We start from the raw sequence: 18,661 nt of genomic DNA on the forward strand, positions 1-18,661 counted from the left end.
CAAAAGGGTATTCGGTGAAAAGTAAATCTCGTTCCTACCTTTCATCTCCAAAGACGCATTTTCACTCGCTGGAGGCAGCCACTATTTCCAGTTTCTTTTGCACCCTTCTGGAGCTCAGTACACTTTTTACAGGTGGATTTTTCTCTATTTTAATACATTGTACCTCAGTTAAATATGGTATATTATACAAAATTGTGAACATTTGTTCTTATTTAAAAATTGTCTCCTATTTTGTCTTGTTCATATAATAAATACAGTGGTAGTTTAAAAATGAACCATTAATGTGTATTAATCTCAGAATTATTTTGTAGAACCTTTCTATATTTTCTATTTTTGCATAACAAATTACCACAAACTTAGAGGCTTAAAACAACACCCATTTATTATCTCACATTTTCAGTGGGACAGAAGTCCAGACAGGGCTTAGTCAGATCTTCTGCTCAGGGTGTCACGAGGCTGCAGGCCAGGTGCCGGTCCAGGTGTGTTTTCACCTGGAGGCTTGACTGGGCAAGAATCTGCTATCAAGCTCATTCAGGCTGTTGGCAGAGCTCATTTTCTTGTAGTTGTAGTGCTGTTTCTTGTAGTCCCTGTTTTTGCTGCTTGATGGCTAGAGGCTGCCCACAGTTCCTAGAGGCTGTCCATAGTTGCCTGCCATGTGGCCCTCTCCATGGGCAATTCACAATATGGTTGTTTGTTTCTTCAAAGTCAGAGGGAGAGCCTCTAGCTCCAGTTGGCTGAGATGGAGTCTTATGTAACAGTGTAATTACCGAAGTGGTGACATTCCATCACATCTGCCACATTCTATTTGTCAGAAGTAAGTCACAAGTCCCACCCACATTCAAAAGGATTATACAGAGGCATGGACACCAAGAGGTAGAGATCATTGGGGGTCACACTAGGGTCTGCCTGCCACATAAAATAATCCCGGGCTCTCCTTCAAATACAATACAGTAAAGCCTATGAACCTATGTAAAGTAGAAACCTCTCAGAGAAGGAAAATTCAAGTATTTTTCCACTAAAACAAGCAATAGGAAAGTGAAAAGATTGTACCCTATCAAACATGGAAAACTTGAAAAACCTGGAAAAACAAGACAGTCCCATCGAGTTCTGGCTCACACAGGGTTAGAAGAAAATTCATAAAGGTCTTCAAGAGCATATCATACCAAGCTGTGAGGGCTGCCCGCATTGCTTCAACTCTGTTACCTCAAATACAGGATTGATCTGAGTTTTAAAACATCAACGTATCCTAAAACAGCAAATGTGTTGCTACAGGCAGAGATTAGGAAAATTACACCTATCACAAAATGGAGGACAATTACACAATACTGGGAATCATGGCCTAATCAAGTTGATACACCTATTTTGGGGGGACACAGTTCAATCCATGACAGCTACTAAAAGGATGCACAGAGAAATTTAAGTCAATATGAATGTCCTCACTGTCTAATGTTTGTATTTTTCTCTTTTGATAGTCTTTGGAGGCAACACAAACTCCTGTAAGATGTACGCTTCTTTTCCTACAAGATGCATTCTAACATTCCTTTGGCATTAACTCCTCAAATCCTAAATCCAAGGCCCATTTTCTGTTTTGTTTTGTAACCTGCTTTTTTCTTTTTATATCTCAGACATAGTTTTCCACTTCAATCATCTCTGGATTTAAATAGGATTATTCAATCCATTTACGTGTTTATATGCATACATACATTTTCTCCAGAGGGTTTTGTAACCACCAAACGGTAAAGGTGAGAGTTCCTTCTTCTTATGGAATAACTTGACAACAACTGCATTTGGTATTGAGAGAGTTCTGGCATTCAGGGACCCAGGTGAGGATGTGTTTGCTGATGTCATTCTCTAGACTCCAGCCCCTTGCCTCCCCTCATTTTGCTCCTAGCACCTATGTCCTACAAAATGGTAAGTTTCAACTCCTCCTTCTTGACTTTCCTCTACACTTCGATTTCCAGCCATGAGTCTTGAATGCAGAGGTCTGCGATTTTCTTGGTTCATCTCTAGACAAGTCCACTTTGGAGAAGTCAAATGGCTACATTTGTTTCCGCCGAGAGCCACTGTTGTTTAAACTTCATTTATAGGCATGTCATGCTTATCCCTTAGAAGTGTTATTTCCATTCATGAAATGTAGGAGCTGATGGTGAAATGATTAGTCAGTAACAACAAAAACAAAAATGTAATCACTGCGTAGAACATAGTTTTAAATTATTAGTTAGGATTTGGAACGGCCCAGTATTTTTCTAAAAAATGTATGTGGGGGGGGAGGCATATCACTATAGTTCCACAGCAGCATAATAATTTACAAGAACTTTACTTTCCATTTATTTTTACTTCTTTTAGGTTCTGAATTTTTTTTTTTGTGTGTGCTTTAGATGAAGGTTTACAGAGCAAATTAGTTTCTCATTAAACAATACACATATTGTTTTGTGACACTGGTTGCCAACCCCACAATATGTCAACACTCTCCCCTTCTCGACCTTGGGTTCCCCATTACCAGCTTTCCTGTCCCCTCCTGCCTGCTCACTCTTGTCCCTCGGTGGTGTGACCATTTAGTCTCGTTTTATTTTACAGCCCCTCTCATCTTTGGCTGAAGGTTGAACCTCAGGAGTGACTTCAGTACTGAGTCAAAAGGGCGTCAAGCAGCCATATTCTTGGGTTTTTTCCAGTGTCTGTCAGGCCAGTAAGTCTGGTCTTTTTCCATGAGTTTGAATTTTGTTCTACATTTTTCTCCAGCTGTCTGAGACCCTCTATTGTGATCCTTGTCAGAGAAGTCGGTAGTGACAGCCAGGAACCAATTAGTTGTGTTGGACTCAGTCTGGTGGAGGCTGAGGGTAATTGTGGTCCATTAGTCCTTTGGACTAATCTTTCCGTTGCATCTTTCGTTTTATTCATTCTCCCTTATTCCAGACCCGGTGGGAGCAGCAGGAGTATCTTAGATGGCTACTCATAAGCTCTTAAGACCCCATACACTAAAGTACGATGTAGAATATTTTCTTTATAAACTATGGTACACCAACGGAGTTAGCTGTTCTCTGAGACCATGGTCCCCAGCCAGAGCACACTTTCTCGGCACCCTAAACCGCTTGCTTAGACGGTTAACAGAGACCCGCTTCCTTGTTCAAGGTCACTGGACAGATGCCCACCGGCACCTGTGCAAGCCCTGCAGGCCCATTTCCGCCCCCAAAATCAGTCCACTCTCTCACCCCACTCAGGGTCCACCCGGCTGGTTGCTACCTGGAGGCAGGACCGCAGGGTGCTAGGACTTTGAACAGCTTCTCTGGAAGGTTCCTGAGTGCCAGACAGAGGGGCGGAGCCAGCGGCGAACGGAGGGCCGGGCTACGCCTCCCAGGCCTCCCCGCGGCGCGGGTTGGCCGAAGCCGCGCTCCGCCCGGCAGGAGATGCTCTGATTCAGGGTCTGTGGCGGCGCAGCGCGCTCGCGCTCGCTCGGTCGCCGGCTGGCTCTCCTCCCGCCGCAGGGCCGGCGCGCCGCCCTCCGGTGCCATGCAGCGGTTGGCCATGGACCTGCGGATGCTCTCCCGCGAGCTCTCCCTCTATCTGGAGCACCAGGTCCGGGTTGGCTTCTTCGGTTCGGGAGTGGGCTTATCCCTGATCCTGGGCTTCAGCGTTGCTTATGCCTGCTACTACCTGAGCAGCATTGCCAAGGTGAGCCGGGGGTGGCGCAGGCGCGGAGCTCAGGGCCGCAGGCGGCTTTGCGCTGAGCGAGAGCAGTCTCGGGGGCGGGAGGCCGTGGCAGCCCTGGGCGCGAGCAGAGCTTCTCCCGAGTTGTTGCCTCTGGCCGGCATCTGATGGACGCCCTTCCGGGGCGCGCGGGAAAGCCGGCCAGTCTGGAGCGCCTGGCTCCGGGTCCCGGTCTTCTGACTGCAGCCCGTCCCCTGCTGACCTCGGCGGGGCGCCGGCGGCGGTCCCTGTCACCGCTCTCAATGCTGGTGCACTTTTGAGGGTGACTTCCTCATCTCAGCTCTCGCCTTTCTCTCGAGGGAGGGATTTGAACACTGTGTAAGTCCGATGTGATTGTGGGTTGTTTGCGAAATGCTGCCAAAACAGGATGTAATGGGAGGAAGCGTGCGGGTCAAGTGTGAGCAAGGGACAAGAATGTGCTCATTTCTGTTTTAAGGTAGGCAGAAACTTTGCTCTGTTCTGAGCCCTTCGCTGACGCTGGCTTTTCCTCCAGAAACCCCAGTTAGTGACCGGCGGTGAGAGTTTCAACCGCTTCCTTCAGGACCGCTGTCCCGTGGTGACGGAAACATACTACCCGACGGTGTGGTGCTGGGAGAGTCGAGGACAGACTCTGCTGAGACCTTTCATCACTTCCAAGCCCCCAGTGCAGTACAGGAAGTAAGTAAATTTGCATTTTCGGTCACTTCTCCATAATCATACTTTTGGGACACTTTTTAAAAAACATACTCTCAATTCTTGGTTAATAGAATCTCTGGTTTGATAAGTATATAGAAAGGAAATCCTGGTGGTGTAAGGTTAAGAGCTACGGCTGCTAACCGAAGGTGATCCGTTCGAATCCACCAGGCGCTCCTTGGAAGCCCTGTGGGATAGTTCTAGAAAAGGAGGGGAAAGTGAACATGCAAGGTGTGTCCCCCACTCTACTCCCAGCTGCAGGAAAATATTCTGGTATTGCCTTTCACCATTTTTTTTCCCCACCCTGATAGGAATAGTTTATTTCTAGGAATGAGGGAAGTGTTTGGGGGTTATTTTTCTCGTTTGTCATGTGTCTGTCCCTGAGAACCTAGATCCTTTTATGACATGCACTGTTTCATCGATTTGCAGCAGGTGTGGGGATGGCTGGGCAGAGAAGAAAAACAATTCATTTGGGCTGTGTGTGAGGGATTCCTGTGAAGGGGACTTCATATTGATAAGCAAATAGGTTCTTGATAATAATATTCTGGAGATGTTAAAGTTATGGATCAGAATATATCAGTAACAGGGTGATTTAAATGGTGCCTATTATTAATTTCCCCGAGTCATCTAGTTCTTCTGGAGTTCCTTTTGTTGCCTCGAACTTGCACTGTTTGGGAAAATTCTGTAAGTTCTTAGATACTATTTGAGAAGTACTTTAAAATATTTAAGAAGCAGTTTTCGTAATATACTTTGTTGGGAGACTGCATTCTTGAGCCAAAAGAGCTAGAGCGGTGATCAGATTGGCATTTTACTTATTGGCAATTCCCTGTTGAGTTGTTTGGGTAACCTCAATCATACAGGGATTAAATGCTGGGTATTTTAGGGTCATGATGAAATGAGGAAGATAAATATTTGAAGTGCCTTGAAACTTGTTTTTATATATTACCTTTTACGGAGGTTGCTGGAAGTAGTTTATTGTACTAATCTTTATAATATCCTTGTACTGAAAGTGACTTATAATATGTGGTTTATATACAGTTCATATATATGTGAATATTGAATAAAAAGTTATTTTGAGATTAAGACATGACTTGAAATACTTAATGAGTAATGTCCTTTGAAATATTCCTTTTAGTGAGCTTATTAAAACTGCAGATGGAGGACAGATTTCCCTGGACTGGTTTGATAACGACAACAGTAAATGCTATACGGATGCCAGCACCAGGCCTACTATTTTATTGTTGCCCGGCCTCACTGGAACAAGCAAGGAATCATATATCCTTCATATGATCCATCTCAGTGAAGAATTGGGATACAGGTACCAGCGAAAGATTTTTTCTGTTTTTTGCTTGTTCGTTGTAAATGAAGTCCAACTATATCTACAAGTTTGTTTCAGAAATACTTAGTTTTTTTACATGGATTAAGCAATCTCCTAAGTTATTATTTTTCCCTGTTTCCTCCTTGCCCTCTTTTTTCAGGAAGATGTCTAATTTAGTTAATCATCTTACAGGAAATATCACTTAGCTCTTCAAATTTTGGTTGAATGAAATGAGAATCACATGGAATTGACAGAGGCCCCAAGTCAGAAGGCCCCACTGGAGAGAGTGCTGTGGAAAACAGCAGTTATAAAGCCCTGAGAGAGTACCCAGTGGCCCTTATGCTACACTCTGCATTTGGGCCCTGGATACACTAATCTAATCTCCCTGGCTCAGATCCCAAGTGTAAAACACATTCAGAATCAGTTTCTAGGTCTTTCTTATTTTTCCAAAGGCATGTCCTGTATGCTACTGCCAGCTGCAGGAAAATATTCTTGCCTCTTTTGTCCACCTTAGTTTTCAGGTGCACATGGCTCGTGTCCAGCTGATGATGCCACAGCACTTTTGAGTAACCATTATTCAACTGAGTCAACAGGTACAACTTAATGTTTTGGAAGTGACTTATGTCGAGTTGATTCTGACTCCTAGCAACCCTATAGGACAGAGTAGAACTGCCCCATAGAGTTTCCAAGGAGCGCCTGGCGGATTCGAACTACTGACCTCTTGGTTAGCGGCTGTAGCACTTAACCACTACACCACCAGGGTTTCCTGGAAGTGACTTAAGAACTTTAAATTTCAGGTACAGCCCCAGAATTGTAGAGCAGAGGTCATTGTGAAAGGTATGGGTTTTTTTGTGCCTCAGTCTTTTTTAGCTGAGAGTAGTTATTGTAATGAGTTGCATTTAAAATTGAATGATATCTTTTGTTAAACTTGGAACCCTTGCCTCTGTGAATATCTGACATTCAGTTTATATTAATGAATACATTTTGATATAAAGAGGGAAACCCTATAATAGCTAGTTCAATTTTAACAAGTTAACTCTGATCTTTTACAGATAAAGCCTATTTTGTCCATGAAGTGACATTCTCTCAGAAGCTATGATGTGGTATTCCAGAATTACAGTTCCAATGATAGTTGTACCAAGCCGTAGCAGGAATTCATCATTATTCCATGTTTAGCCACCACTAGTTTAGTTAGACATGAGGCTTGATTCCAATTTTTTTGCTAAAACTTAGGCTCATAAAGTATAGAAGATCATAAAGCCCTTTGAATGTATTTAAATTGGTGATTCTAGACTTGGCCTGAGCTGACTCGCAAGATTTAAGAAACTGCTTTTGAAAACAATGTCTTTGAAACTCAAGGAAACCTAAAGCTGCCAGTAGGCATGGCTTCCTTCCATCACTTGGTAAAGTTGCCAGATTTTACTACCAAGGCTATGATTGTACTGTGCTTCAAAGCAGTTGGAAGGTTCTAGCTTCTTAGGGATTAAAATGATCTCCTTTTTATTGATTTAGAAATTTTATTTAGGATGTATGATATAAGGAAGGCTTTGTGCCAGGGACTATGAAGAGATACAAAGAATTAGAAGAAGTAGTCCTTGCCTCAAGGAGCATTTGAGAGGGGAAGGCTAGGCCAGGTCACCCCCAGTTGCTTGAAAAACCAGCCTGTTTGGGTTTAAGGAGTTTGAATGCTGAATCAGACTGTGCTTGAAGGTAGCAGAAAAGATGATTAAGCCAGTCAGTCAAATCCTCAGTGGTTTTGGGGCCTATTCCTCATTTATTTTAACTTCAAGGAGTCTCAGAATCTAGGTCAGAGAGAGTGTATCAGTTACTTTTTCCATATAACAAAAGTCCCAGTTGCTGTTGAGTTCATTTCAACAACTGGCGACCCCATGTGTGTCAGAGTAAAGCTGTGCTCCATAAGGGTTTTCAGTGGCTGCTTTTTTGGAAGTCAGTCACCAGGCCTTTTCTGAGGTACCTCTGGGTTGACTTGAACCTCCAGCCTTTCAATTAGCAGCCAAGCATGTTAACCATTTGTGTCACCCAGGGACTTACTGCTGTATAACAAACCACTTCAAAACTTAGTGGCTTAACACAGCAATTTTTCTGCTCACCATTCTGTGGTGCAGTAGTTTGGGCTGAGCTCAGCTGGGTGGTTCTTCTGGTCTTGGCTTGGATCACTTGTATGTTTGTGGTCAGCTGTCCTGAAAGCTGCTGGTCTGGGGAGCCACAGCTGTGATGGCTCATCTCAGCTCCATGTAGTCTCTTCTTCCCCACTGGGCTAGTCCTGGGCTTGTTCTTTTGGTGGCAAAAAGTTCCAACAGTGCAAGAGTGGAAGCTACAAGGCCTTTGGAGGCTCAGGCTCACAATTCCCACAGTGTTGCTTCTGCTGCATTCTGTTCATCAAAGCAAATCACAAAGCCAGCCCAGAGTCAAAGGGTAGAGAAATAGACTTTTCTATTGATAGGAAGAGCTGCAAAATACAGTAGCCAATTTACCACCTAAAGTTGAGTCCTTAGGTGGCAAAACATGTCTAAGTCATTGATATACTGATTCTGTAGCATGGGATCTAGTAGGTAACAGAGCTTATGGAAGGCTGTATAATGTGGGAAATGTGTGGGCTTTGAAACCAGACAGGCCTGGAATCAACTGTTGGAATTGCCCTTACTGAGTGATCATAGGCAATTAATTTAACTTCCCAATCGCAGTAATTGCACCTACTTCAGAGGGTTTAAATGAATTAGAATATGTAAAGTACTTGGTTTAGTGCCCTGCATAAAGTGGGTCTTTAGTAAATGTTTAGGAGCCCTAGTGGCACAACAGTTATGTGCTCAGCTGCCAACGGAAAGGCTAATGGTTCAAACCCGCTCAGCTGCTCCATAGGCGAAAGATCTGGCAATCTGTTCCCATAAAGATTACAGCCTAGAAAACCCCATGGGACAGTTCTACTCTGTCCCATGGGGTTGCTATGGGTTGAAAATTGACTTGACGGCGCCTAACACCAGCAACAATGATAAATGTTTATGTCTTCCTTCCCTTATCTTTACTCCCAGATCAGAGTAGAATTTTGTGTATAATTTAGAAAAGCAAGTAAAAGCAAACTTACCCTTTGGGAGACATAAACATCTGGTTTCCTTGCAGGACTGCTTGGATATTGTTATAATGTCTCTTACACAGGAGAGTTTTATATACAGTATGAAAACCCCTATAACACAAGGTGCACTTGCCATAGGGCCCAACTTATGATCTTATATAAAGGCTGAGTGTTTAGAGAGGGTCATGAATGTTGTCAGGTCACCAGGGAATTGTTTGATGATTTATGTTGAGATATGATTTAGACATTGGAGAGAACCTAGCCTCCAGCATATGAGCAAATAAAACATGAGAGTTTATTGTCGTTGCTATCAAAAAATTTTTTTTCATGCTCCTGAAAATTAACAAAAACACAATACTTCGCTATTGCTGTTGTTAGGTGCAGTCGAGTCCATTCTAACTCATAGCAACCCTATGTACCGCAGAACAAAATACTGCCCGGTCCTGCACCATCCTCATAATCTTTGCTATGTTTGAGCTCATTGTTGCAGCCACTTTGTCAGTCAGTCTCATTAAGGGTCTTCCTCTCTTTCACTGACCATCTACTTTACCAAGCATCATGTCCTTCTCAAGGGACTGGTCCCTCCTGATAACTTCTCTGTTAAGGCCCACTAATTCAAAATTAACAATGGATAGGTTGGAGACCAGACTAAAGTTCATTTATGATACTTGTGAGCAAAGTCTTTACTAAGTTAATCAATTGGGTGGAGAATATTTGGTCTGCCTACATTGCCCATTTTCATTGCCAGAGCACAGTATATACTCTGGGGGATAGGCCTGCCCCCAAGAGGAGATGAGCATTGTTGAGCCACGCAGCTCCAGGCAATCTATCCAAAATTCCAAGATAAGGCTTCTGCCTCCTGGAGGATGAGAAAAGTGAGTAAAGGGCCAAAGAAAGGCCAGAAGTTTGTTTAGACATAAACCCTCATAACCAGAGAACTAAAGAAAAGGTAGTCATCTATAATAATTTACATTTAAATGATTGATAAAGTAGTTAGAAAGCCTATCCATTCATCCAAGATTTCTTTTTTTAGAAAGTCTTCCTTCACTAGTATAGCCTAATGAATATTATTTTATGTATCTCAATAATATCCTGTTTCTTAAATCTTTTTCCATTCTCTGAATTGATTTCTAATAGTACAACTAAAAACAAGGAGAATAACAGCATCTCTGAGAACATCTGAATCATATTTTACTTTGATCTTCTTTATTAGAGTCTTCATTATATTCATCCCCAACCAATATTAAAAAACAGTGACCCATCCAGAATTGTAAATAATCAGTTCACTGAAATCTAGGTTAGTCATTATGTATTTTGGTTCCTGTATTCCCAAGGAATATACAGTCTAGTTGAAGGGACAAAGAGTTTGCAGTAGTAAGGAAGTATGTATTAGAAAGGACAGGATTGGCTACAAGTGACAGAAAACTCAAAATAACAGTGGCTTAAACAAGAGACAAGTTTATTTTTTGCTCATGTAAAAATCCAAGACGGCAGATCAAGGCTTGTGTGGTGCTCTGAGCTCTTTATCATACGGCTCGTGGCTGCTCCCCCTGCCGCTGTGATGGACTAAGCATCCCAGCACCAAAAAGGAGAAGAAAGGGAAGTAGAGAATGCAGCGTCTTCCTTTAAGGATGCTTTCCAGCAGTTGCTCATACGACTCTCGTGTATGTCACATTGTCCTGCGCTTAGCTGCCGGGAGGGCTTGAAAGTTTAATCTTTATTTTCAGCAGCTATGTACCCTTTTTTTTTTTTTTTTAATGTACCCAAATACAATGGGGGGTTCTGTTGCTGAGGAAGAAGAGGAGGATGGATTTTGGGAGATAGCTAGCAGCCTTTACCTCTGAGTTGTCAGAGTGTTAGAGGAGAGACATTTTCTGTAGGGAAGGAATAGGTCAGCAGTGTCCGATGCAAATGAAAGGGACAGGAGAATGAGGATGGATAAAGTGAAGTTTGAGAAGATTCAGTAGGACAATGAGGAAGGAAGCCAAGCTGCTGGGGGTGAAGAGGACCTCAACAGACAAAAGCAAGAGTGAATCACACGTGGATAAGTTCGACAGAGAAAGGAGAGAAACGAGAGTGATTAGAAAAGGGCAAAAGAATCAACCGAGGGTTTTTAGACATTTTTCAAGAAATTTTTTACTCTCTTGCCACTTTTTTTTTTACTACCTAGAGGAAAGCACTGATTTTTTAAACATAATTTGACATAATCAAAATCTTTTATTCCTCACTGCAGACCTCTTGTTGTTGTTAGGTGTTGTCCAGTCAGTTCTGACTCATAGCAACCCTACACACAACAGAACAAAACGCTGCCTGGTCCTGTGCCATCCTTACAATTGTTGTTATACTTGAGCTCATTGTTGCAGCCACTGTGTCAGTCCACCTCATTGAGGGTCTTCCTCTTTTCTGCTGACCCTGTACTTTGCCTAGCATGATGTCCTCCAGGGATTGGTCCCTCCTGACAACATGTCCAAAGCATGTAAGATGCAGTCTCACCATTCTTGCTTCTAAGGAGCATTCTGGTTGTACTTCTAAGACAGATTCGTTCATTCCTTTGGCAGTCCATGGTATATTCAATGTTCTTTGCCAACACCACAATTCAAAGGCATCTACTCTTCTTTGGTCTTCCTTATTCATTGTCCAGCTTTCACATGCATATGATGCAGTTGAAAATACCATGGCTTGGGTCAGGTGCACCTTAGTCTTCAAGGTGACATCTTTGCTTTTCAACATCTTTGCAGCATATTTACCCAATGCAATGTGTCTTTTGATTTCTTGACTGCTGCTTCCATGGCTGTTGATTGTGGATCCAAGTAAAATGAAATCCTTGACAACTTCAGTCTTTTCTCTGTTTATCATGATGTTGCTCATTGGTCCAGTTGTGAGGATTTTTGTTTTCTTTATGTTGAGGTGTAATCCATACTGAAGGCTGTGGTCTTTGATCTTCATTAGTAAGTGCTTCAAGTCTTTTTCACTTTCAGCAAGCAAGGTTGTATCTTCTGCATAACACCGGTTGTTAATGAGTCTTCCTTCAATCCTGATGCCCCGTTCTTCATACAGTCCAGCTTCTCGGATTATTTGCTCAGCATACAGATTGCATAGGTGTGGTGAACGAATACAACCCTGACACACACCTTTCCTGACTTTAAACCAATCAGTATCCCCTTGTTCTGTCTGAACAACTGCCTCTTGATCTATGTAAAGGTTCCTCATGAGCACAATTAAGTGTTCCAGAATTCCCATTTTTCGTCATGTTATCCATAATTTGTTATGATCCACATAGTCAAATGCCTTTGCGTAGTCAGTAAAACACAGGTAAACATCCTTCTGGTATTCTCTGCTTTCAGCCAGGATCCATCTGACATCAGCAATGATATCCCTGGTTCCACGTCCTCTTCTGAAACTGGCCTGAATTTCTGTCAGTTCCCTGCCGATACACCGCTGCAGCTGTTTTTGAATGATCTTCAGCAAAATTTTGCTTGTGTGTGATATTAATGATATTGTTCTATAATTTCCACATTCAGTTGCATCACCTTTCTTGGGAATAGGCATAAATATGGATCTCTTCCAGTCAGTTGTCCAGGCAGCTGTCTTCCAAATTTCTTGGCATAGACAAGTGAGCACCTCCAGCGCTGCATCTGTTTGTTGAAACATCTCCATTAATATTCTGTCAATTCCTGGAGCCTCATTTTTCGCCAATGCCTTCAGAGCAGCTTGGACTTCTTCCCTCAGTACCATCGGTTCCTGATCATATGCTACCTCTTGAAATGGTTGAACATCACAACCAACTAATTCTTTCTGGTATAATGACTGTGTATCCTTCCATCTTCTTTTGATGCTTCCTGCGTCATTTAATATTTTCCCCTAGAATCCTTCCCTATTGCAACTCGAGGCTTGAATTTTTTCTTCAGTTCTTTCAGCTTGAGAAATGCTGACCGTGTTCTTCTTTTTGGTTTTCCATCTCCAGCTCCTTGCACATGTCATTATAATACTTTACTTTGTCTTCTTGAGCCGCCCTTTGAAATCTTCTTTTCGGTTCTTTTTTACTTCATCAATTCTTCCTTTTACTTTAGCTTCTCGATGTTTGAGAGCAAGTTTCAGAGTCTCCTCTTACATCCATCTTGGTCTTTTCTTTCTTTCCTGTCTTTTCAATGGCCTCTTGCTTTCTTCATGTATGATATCCTTGATGTCATTCCACAACTCATCTAGTGTTCAATGTGTCAAATCTATTCTTCAGATGGTCTCTAAATTCAGGTGGGGTATGGTCAAGGTCATATTTTGGCTCTCGTGGACTTGCTCTGATTTTCTCCAGTTTCAGCTTGAACTTGCATATAAGCAATTGATGGTCTGTTCCACAGTCAGCCCCTGGCCTTGTTCTGACTGATGATATTGAGCTTTTTATGGTCTCTTTCCACAGATGAGTCAATTTGATTTCTGTGTGTTGTGTCTGACGAGGTCCATGTGTAGAGTCGCCATTTATGTTGTTGAAAGAAGGTATTTGCAATGAAGAAGTCGTTGGTCTTGCAAAATTCTATCATTTGATCTCTAGCATTGTTTCTATCAGCGAGGCCATATTTTCCAATTACTGATCCTTCTTCTTTGTTTCCAACTTTCACATTCCTATCACCAGTAATTATCAATGCATCTTGACTGCATGTTCGATCAATTTCAGACTGCAGAAGCAGATAAAAATCTTCTATTTCTTCATCTTTGGACCTAGAGTTTGGTGCGTAAATTTGAATAATAGTTGTATTAACTGGTCTTCCTTGTAGGCGTACGGGTATTTTCCTATCACTGACAGCGTTGTACTTCAGGATAGATCTTGAAATGTTCTTTTTGGCGATGAATGCAACACCATTCCTGTTTAAGTTGTCGTTCCCAGCATAGTAGACTGTATGATTGTCAGATTCAAAATGGCCAGTACCAGTCCATTTCAGCTCACTGATGCCTAGGATATTGATGTTTGTGCATTCCATTTCATTTTTGACAATTTCCAATTTTCCTAGATTCATACTTCATATATTCCAGGTTCCAATTATTAATGGATGTTTGCAGCTGTTTCTTCTCATTTTGAGTCAGCAAATGAAGGTCCCGAAAGCTTTATTCTATCCACGTCATTAAGGTCGACTCTACTTTGAGGAGGCAGCTCTTCCCCAGTCGTCCTTTGAGCGCCTTCCAACCTGGGGGGTTCATGTTCCAGCCCTATATCAGACAGTGTTCTGCTGCTATTCGTAAGGTTTTCACTGCCTAATGCTTTTCAGAAGTAGACTGCTGGGTCCTTCTTCCTAGTTTGTCTTAATGTGGAAGCTCAGTTGAAACCTGTCCTCCATGGGTGACCCTGATGGTATCTGAATACCAGTGGCATAGTTTCCAGCATCACAGCAACACACAAGCCCCCACAGTACGACAAACTGACAAATACATGGGGACAGAGCTCTTATTGGTAGCAAAGATGCCATTGTCCACCATTTGTATCTTTGAAAGAGACTTGATGTGGGAGATGATTTAAAAGCAGTTTAAATTTAATTGCTTTAAAATTTTCCTTATCAAGTTTGGTGTTTGGGGCTGAGCGTTTTTTATCTAAGGGGAAAAGCACCAGTGGATACTGTACCTTTATATGGCTTTACTTTTCCTGCAGCATTGTAAGTACATCGGGGGGTCACTTACAGATTCTTCCTGAGAAAGGAAGGATGGAGACACTGAACTAAGGAAAATGAAGCAGTGAAACAGAAGGGCAAGTGCTAACTACCTTGCCCCTAATCAGAAAGCAGTATCTTAAGATACAGAGTCACTTTAAGATTGAATATTTTTATCTAGGCATTTCATTTTTTGTTGTTAAAATAATTTGGTTCTTAAAATTTTGAGGATGAGTCAGTTAACCGACAGATTATTCATGAGACTGGCTAGATTAAGTAATGTAAATTAGAAAGCACTGAGTGAAGAGTTTGGCTTATTTTATAGTATCCTGGGAAAAGTTATGCTGGATACTTATCAGTGGTCCCATTCTTGGGCAAGTCAGTGTTAGATATTTCATTATAAAATGTTACCTCAGTTAGCAAACTTGCCGGGACAAAGCTTCTTTTACCAGAGTTGGCATGCACTCAAAGGGTATTCTGTGTTCAGAGCACCCGTGTTCTTTGGGAAAAGAGACTTTAATGTTACTAGCTTAGATAGTAGGGGGGCAGCAAAGTGAGGTGCTTACTTGGATTCTTGAGTCAGATCTAGGTGGGTTCAGATCCCAGCTGTGTCAAATACTAGCTGTCTATCCATAGACAAATTATTTCATTTCTCTGCACCTCAATTTTCTCCTCTGTAGATATTACCGTTTTTGTTTTTTTTTTTTTTTTTTAGATATTACCTATAACTCATAATCCTGTTGTGAGAATTACGTTTAACATATATGTAAAATGCATTGACTAGAGTCTGGCCCAAAACAAATGTTAAAAAAGCATTAGCTTTTTAATCCAATTTGTTACTTAGCTACAAGGTGGCCTCGGGGTTAGTTTCAGTTCAAGGCTTGAAGAGTCCCCTGCTTTTTGAGATGACTCCAACTCACGGTGGACCCCATGTGTTTCAGATTAGAACTATGCTCCAGAGGGCTGTGTGCCCTTTCAGAAAGCTGATCACCAGGCTTTTCTTTCGAGGTGCCTCTGGGTGAGTTCAGACCTCCTACCTTTCAGTTAGTAGTCAAACACTTAACTGTTCATGCCACCCAGGGACTTCCCCTGCTTTTTGGACAAGAGCCCCGTTTTTCATTTTGCACTGGGCCCCACAAATTGTGCAGCTTGTGTACAAGTCACCTGTGGATGCATCCTCACACTGCAGCACACCAGATACAGGTCAGAGACAGCCAAGAAGGTGGCTAATTTTGCCATAAATGGCTCAGGTGGAAAGAATCCAAAGGGCCTGTGTCTTAACCTTAAATTCCTAACATTGCTCTGTAAATGTTGCAAATTAAAAAACAGATCCATTGATGCTCTGCTTATTTAAAAAACAACCAACCAACCAAAGTAACCATTATGATACTTCATTTGTTTTTGTACATTTTCTGTACCTTGTATGTTACAGCTCTGTAGTGTGACAGATGTCTCCCCTTAATAAAAAAAAAAAAAAAAAAAGACACAGTCGAGGGTGGGCAGAATATTAGCCAGGACACTCTAAGTAGTCACTCAGGGCTATTGTCTGGCTGAAGGAAGCGCCTCACTCTTCTAGCCTGGTCAAATGGAAATGAGGTACTTACTGTCTGTATTTTCAGGCAAGAAACCATCCCAAGAAGGCCCAGAGATAGCAGTGGTAGTACTATCTGGCAACGGGTAGGTAGTACAAGGTTGTTGTTGCTGTTGTGTGCCATTGAGTCGATTCTGACTCATAGTGACCCAATAGGACCGAGTAGAGCTGCCCCATAGGGTTTCCTAGGCTGTAATCTTTACGATTTTAGCAGCCAAGCTGCTTAACCATCACACCAGGAAGGTTCCCTATTGTACAAGGAGAAACGAAATGCCTTGCTAACGTCGAGTGACCAGCAGAGTCTACATCCTGTAACACATCACTTCAACTCTTTTGGAGAGTAGAGTTTCCAACAGTGACCTGTGACTTTGGAGTAAAAGCTTTTGAGTAATAGAGCTATTAATATAGAGCAAATTTGTTATTAAATAGGATTTTCTGTAGCCTAGTTCAACTTTAGATGACAGAATCTACAAAAATACTGGAGACCCAGCTGGATTTCTAATGAGTGACATAAAATATGGGAACATCGGAAAGCAGTTGAATAAGTGTTAATGGCAGAGCTAATAGAAAAAAATTTTTCAATAATGTTGTTTTTTGGGAATATGAAGTTAAAAAATTCTCTTAGAGAAAGAATTATCAATGCTAAAACAATGGTTTCTGGATATGTAATAAGGCTTTTAGCTTTCTCACATTAAGGATACTTCTGACTCTTTTGTCCCCTTGTGAGCACAAGTTTTGAAATATGCTTAAGAAGTAAACTGCATTAATTAAACAAAAACTTGCTGGCCCCTTTTAAATTACAGGGCCACTTAGAACTTAGGATTGCCAAGAGATAACTAGAATTATCATTCTGGTTTACTATAGTTAAAATTATCCTTGTTGAGTATCTGCCATATGATAGGCCCTGTACTAAGTTATCTTATTTAATATGTACCCAATTCCAGGGTATATATTATTCCCATTTTGCCAACCAGAAAACACAACTATAGAGTGTTCGAAATTTGACCAAAATGACACAACTCGTGTCTGGCAGGTTAAGATTCAACTGTACTGTCTTGCTACAGACGAGTGTATGATTTCTTTTAGGCTTTTGAAATGCTGAGAGTTTTTTGAAGACCCTTCTTTACTACTTTTTTTTACATACCTGGATGTCACAGTCTTTTAAGCTTGGGAACAACTAGCCCCAAAATTCCATGATTGTTGCCTACTGGGATAACATGGACTTGTAATAGCATGGGGACTCAGTGTTATCAGGGAAGTTCAAGACATGAAGGGCAAACAAGTCATGTTCCCTTCCCAGGGAATAGCTTTTGTAGGGAAAAAGTTGAAACAAGAGATAATGAAGTTCCTGAATTATGAATTAATTTTCACTGGTCCTCCATTACCATGTGATCATCAGGAGCTGAGTGCAATCAGTAATATATTCTTGTTAATTATTGTGTTTCATTTCTGAAACTTCACATTCTAAAAAAAAGGGTATGTGAAATTGCATTGTTTTACTACTCTTATGACTTTAGTGAGGATGGAAACATTCAGGTATTATCAATATTTTTTAAAAAGAATGTGTATTCTACCATTGTTGGGTGTAGTGTTAAATAAATCTAAATTAGATCAAGATGATTGATAGTGTTATTCAGACTTCAGACTGTCTATGTAAGTACTCATTTTTTTGTTTTTTGTTTTTTTCTTGTTGAATAAAGGGTGTTAAAATGAACTGTGATTATTGATTTTCTATTTCTCCATTTAATACTGTCAATTTTTTTTTTTCACATATTTGGAAGCTCTGTTAGTGACATTGTTGTTTTGTTAGTGACATTGTTGTTAGGTCCCAGCAAGTCAGTACCTACTCATAGCAACCTTGTGTACAACAGAACGAAATACTGCCCGATCCTGTACTATTCTCCCAATCATTGCTATGTTTGAGCCCTTTGTTTCAGCCACTGTGTCAATCCACCTTGTCAAGAGTCTTCCTTGTTTTTGTTGACCTTCTACCTTACCAAGCATGATGTCCTTCTCTGGGAACTAGTCCCTGGAAATTGTTAGTATTCCTATGGACTAACTCTTTTATCGTGGTGGAATGCCTCTCTTTATCTCTGGTCACGAAGTCTGCTTTATCTGATATTACTGCTACTCCAGGCTTCTTATCTTTACTCTTTGCATATCTTTTTTTATACTTTAACTTTGAAAGTATCTGTATTTTTAAGTGTATTGTTTGTAGACAGCATATAGTTGAGTCTTGCTTTTTTATCCAGTCTGATAATCTTTGCCTTTTAATTAGAGTTTTTATGGATATGGTGGATTTAGGTTTACCATTTTCTTACTTGGTTTTTGTTTTTGTTCCTCTCTTCCTCCCTTTCTTTTTTAGATCATTTGAATATTTTTCAGTATTTCATTTTTAGTATATGTGCTGCCAAAGATGAGCAGTTCAGTATTTCATTTTAATTTAGTTATTTTTTAGCTATATCTCTTTGCATTATCTTTTCAGACTGCTTACATGTAATACTGTACCTCTTCATGAAAAATCTAAGAACTGTGCAATTATGTCAATCAAATATATTTACTTACCCATCCCCAATCCTTTATGCTGTAAGTTGTCATGTATAGTTCATCTGTATAAATTGTAAGACTCACAGAACAGAGTTATAAACAGT

At 41.2% G+C, this 18,661-nt stretch overlaps 1 protein-coding gene across 1 annotated transcript in view; it reads left to right on the forward strand.

Annotated features, from left to right (window-relative positions):
* The first annotated feature begins 3,447 nt into the window (after positions 1-3,447).
* ABHD3 (abhydrolase domain containing 3, phospholipase) overlaps positions 3,448-18,661 on the forward strand; it is a 51,332-nt gene continuing 36,118 nt past the window's right edge. The window contains exons 1-3 of the mRNA XM_003406770.4: positions 3,448-3,669; positions 4,199-4,362; positions 5,513-5,695. Of these exons, the coding sequence (XP_003406818.2) occupies positions 3,508-3,669; positions 4,199-4,362; positions 5,513-5,695 (509 nt within the window). The 5' untranslated portion in view covers positions 3,448-3,507. The remainder of the gene's footprint in view (positions 3,670-4,198; positions 4,363-5,512; positions 5,696-18,661) is intronic.

This window comes from Loxodonta africana, chromosome 11 (genome assembly GCF_030014295.1).
Source record: "Loxodonta africana isolate mLoxAfr1 chromosome 11, mLoxAfr1.hap2, whole genome shotgun sequence".
Classification (NCBI taxonomy): Eukaryota; Metazoa; Chordata; class Mammalia; order Proboscidea; family Elephantidae; genus Loxodonta; species Loxodonta africana.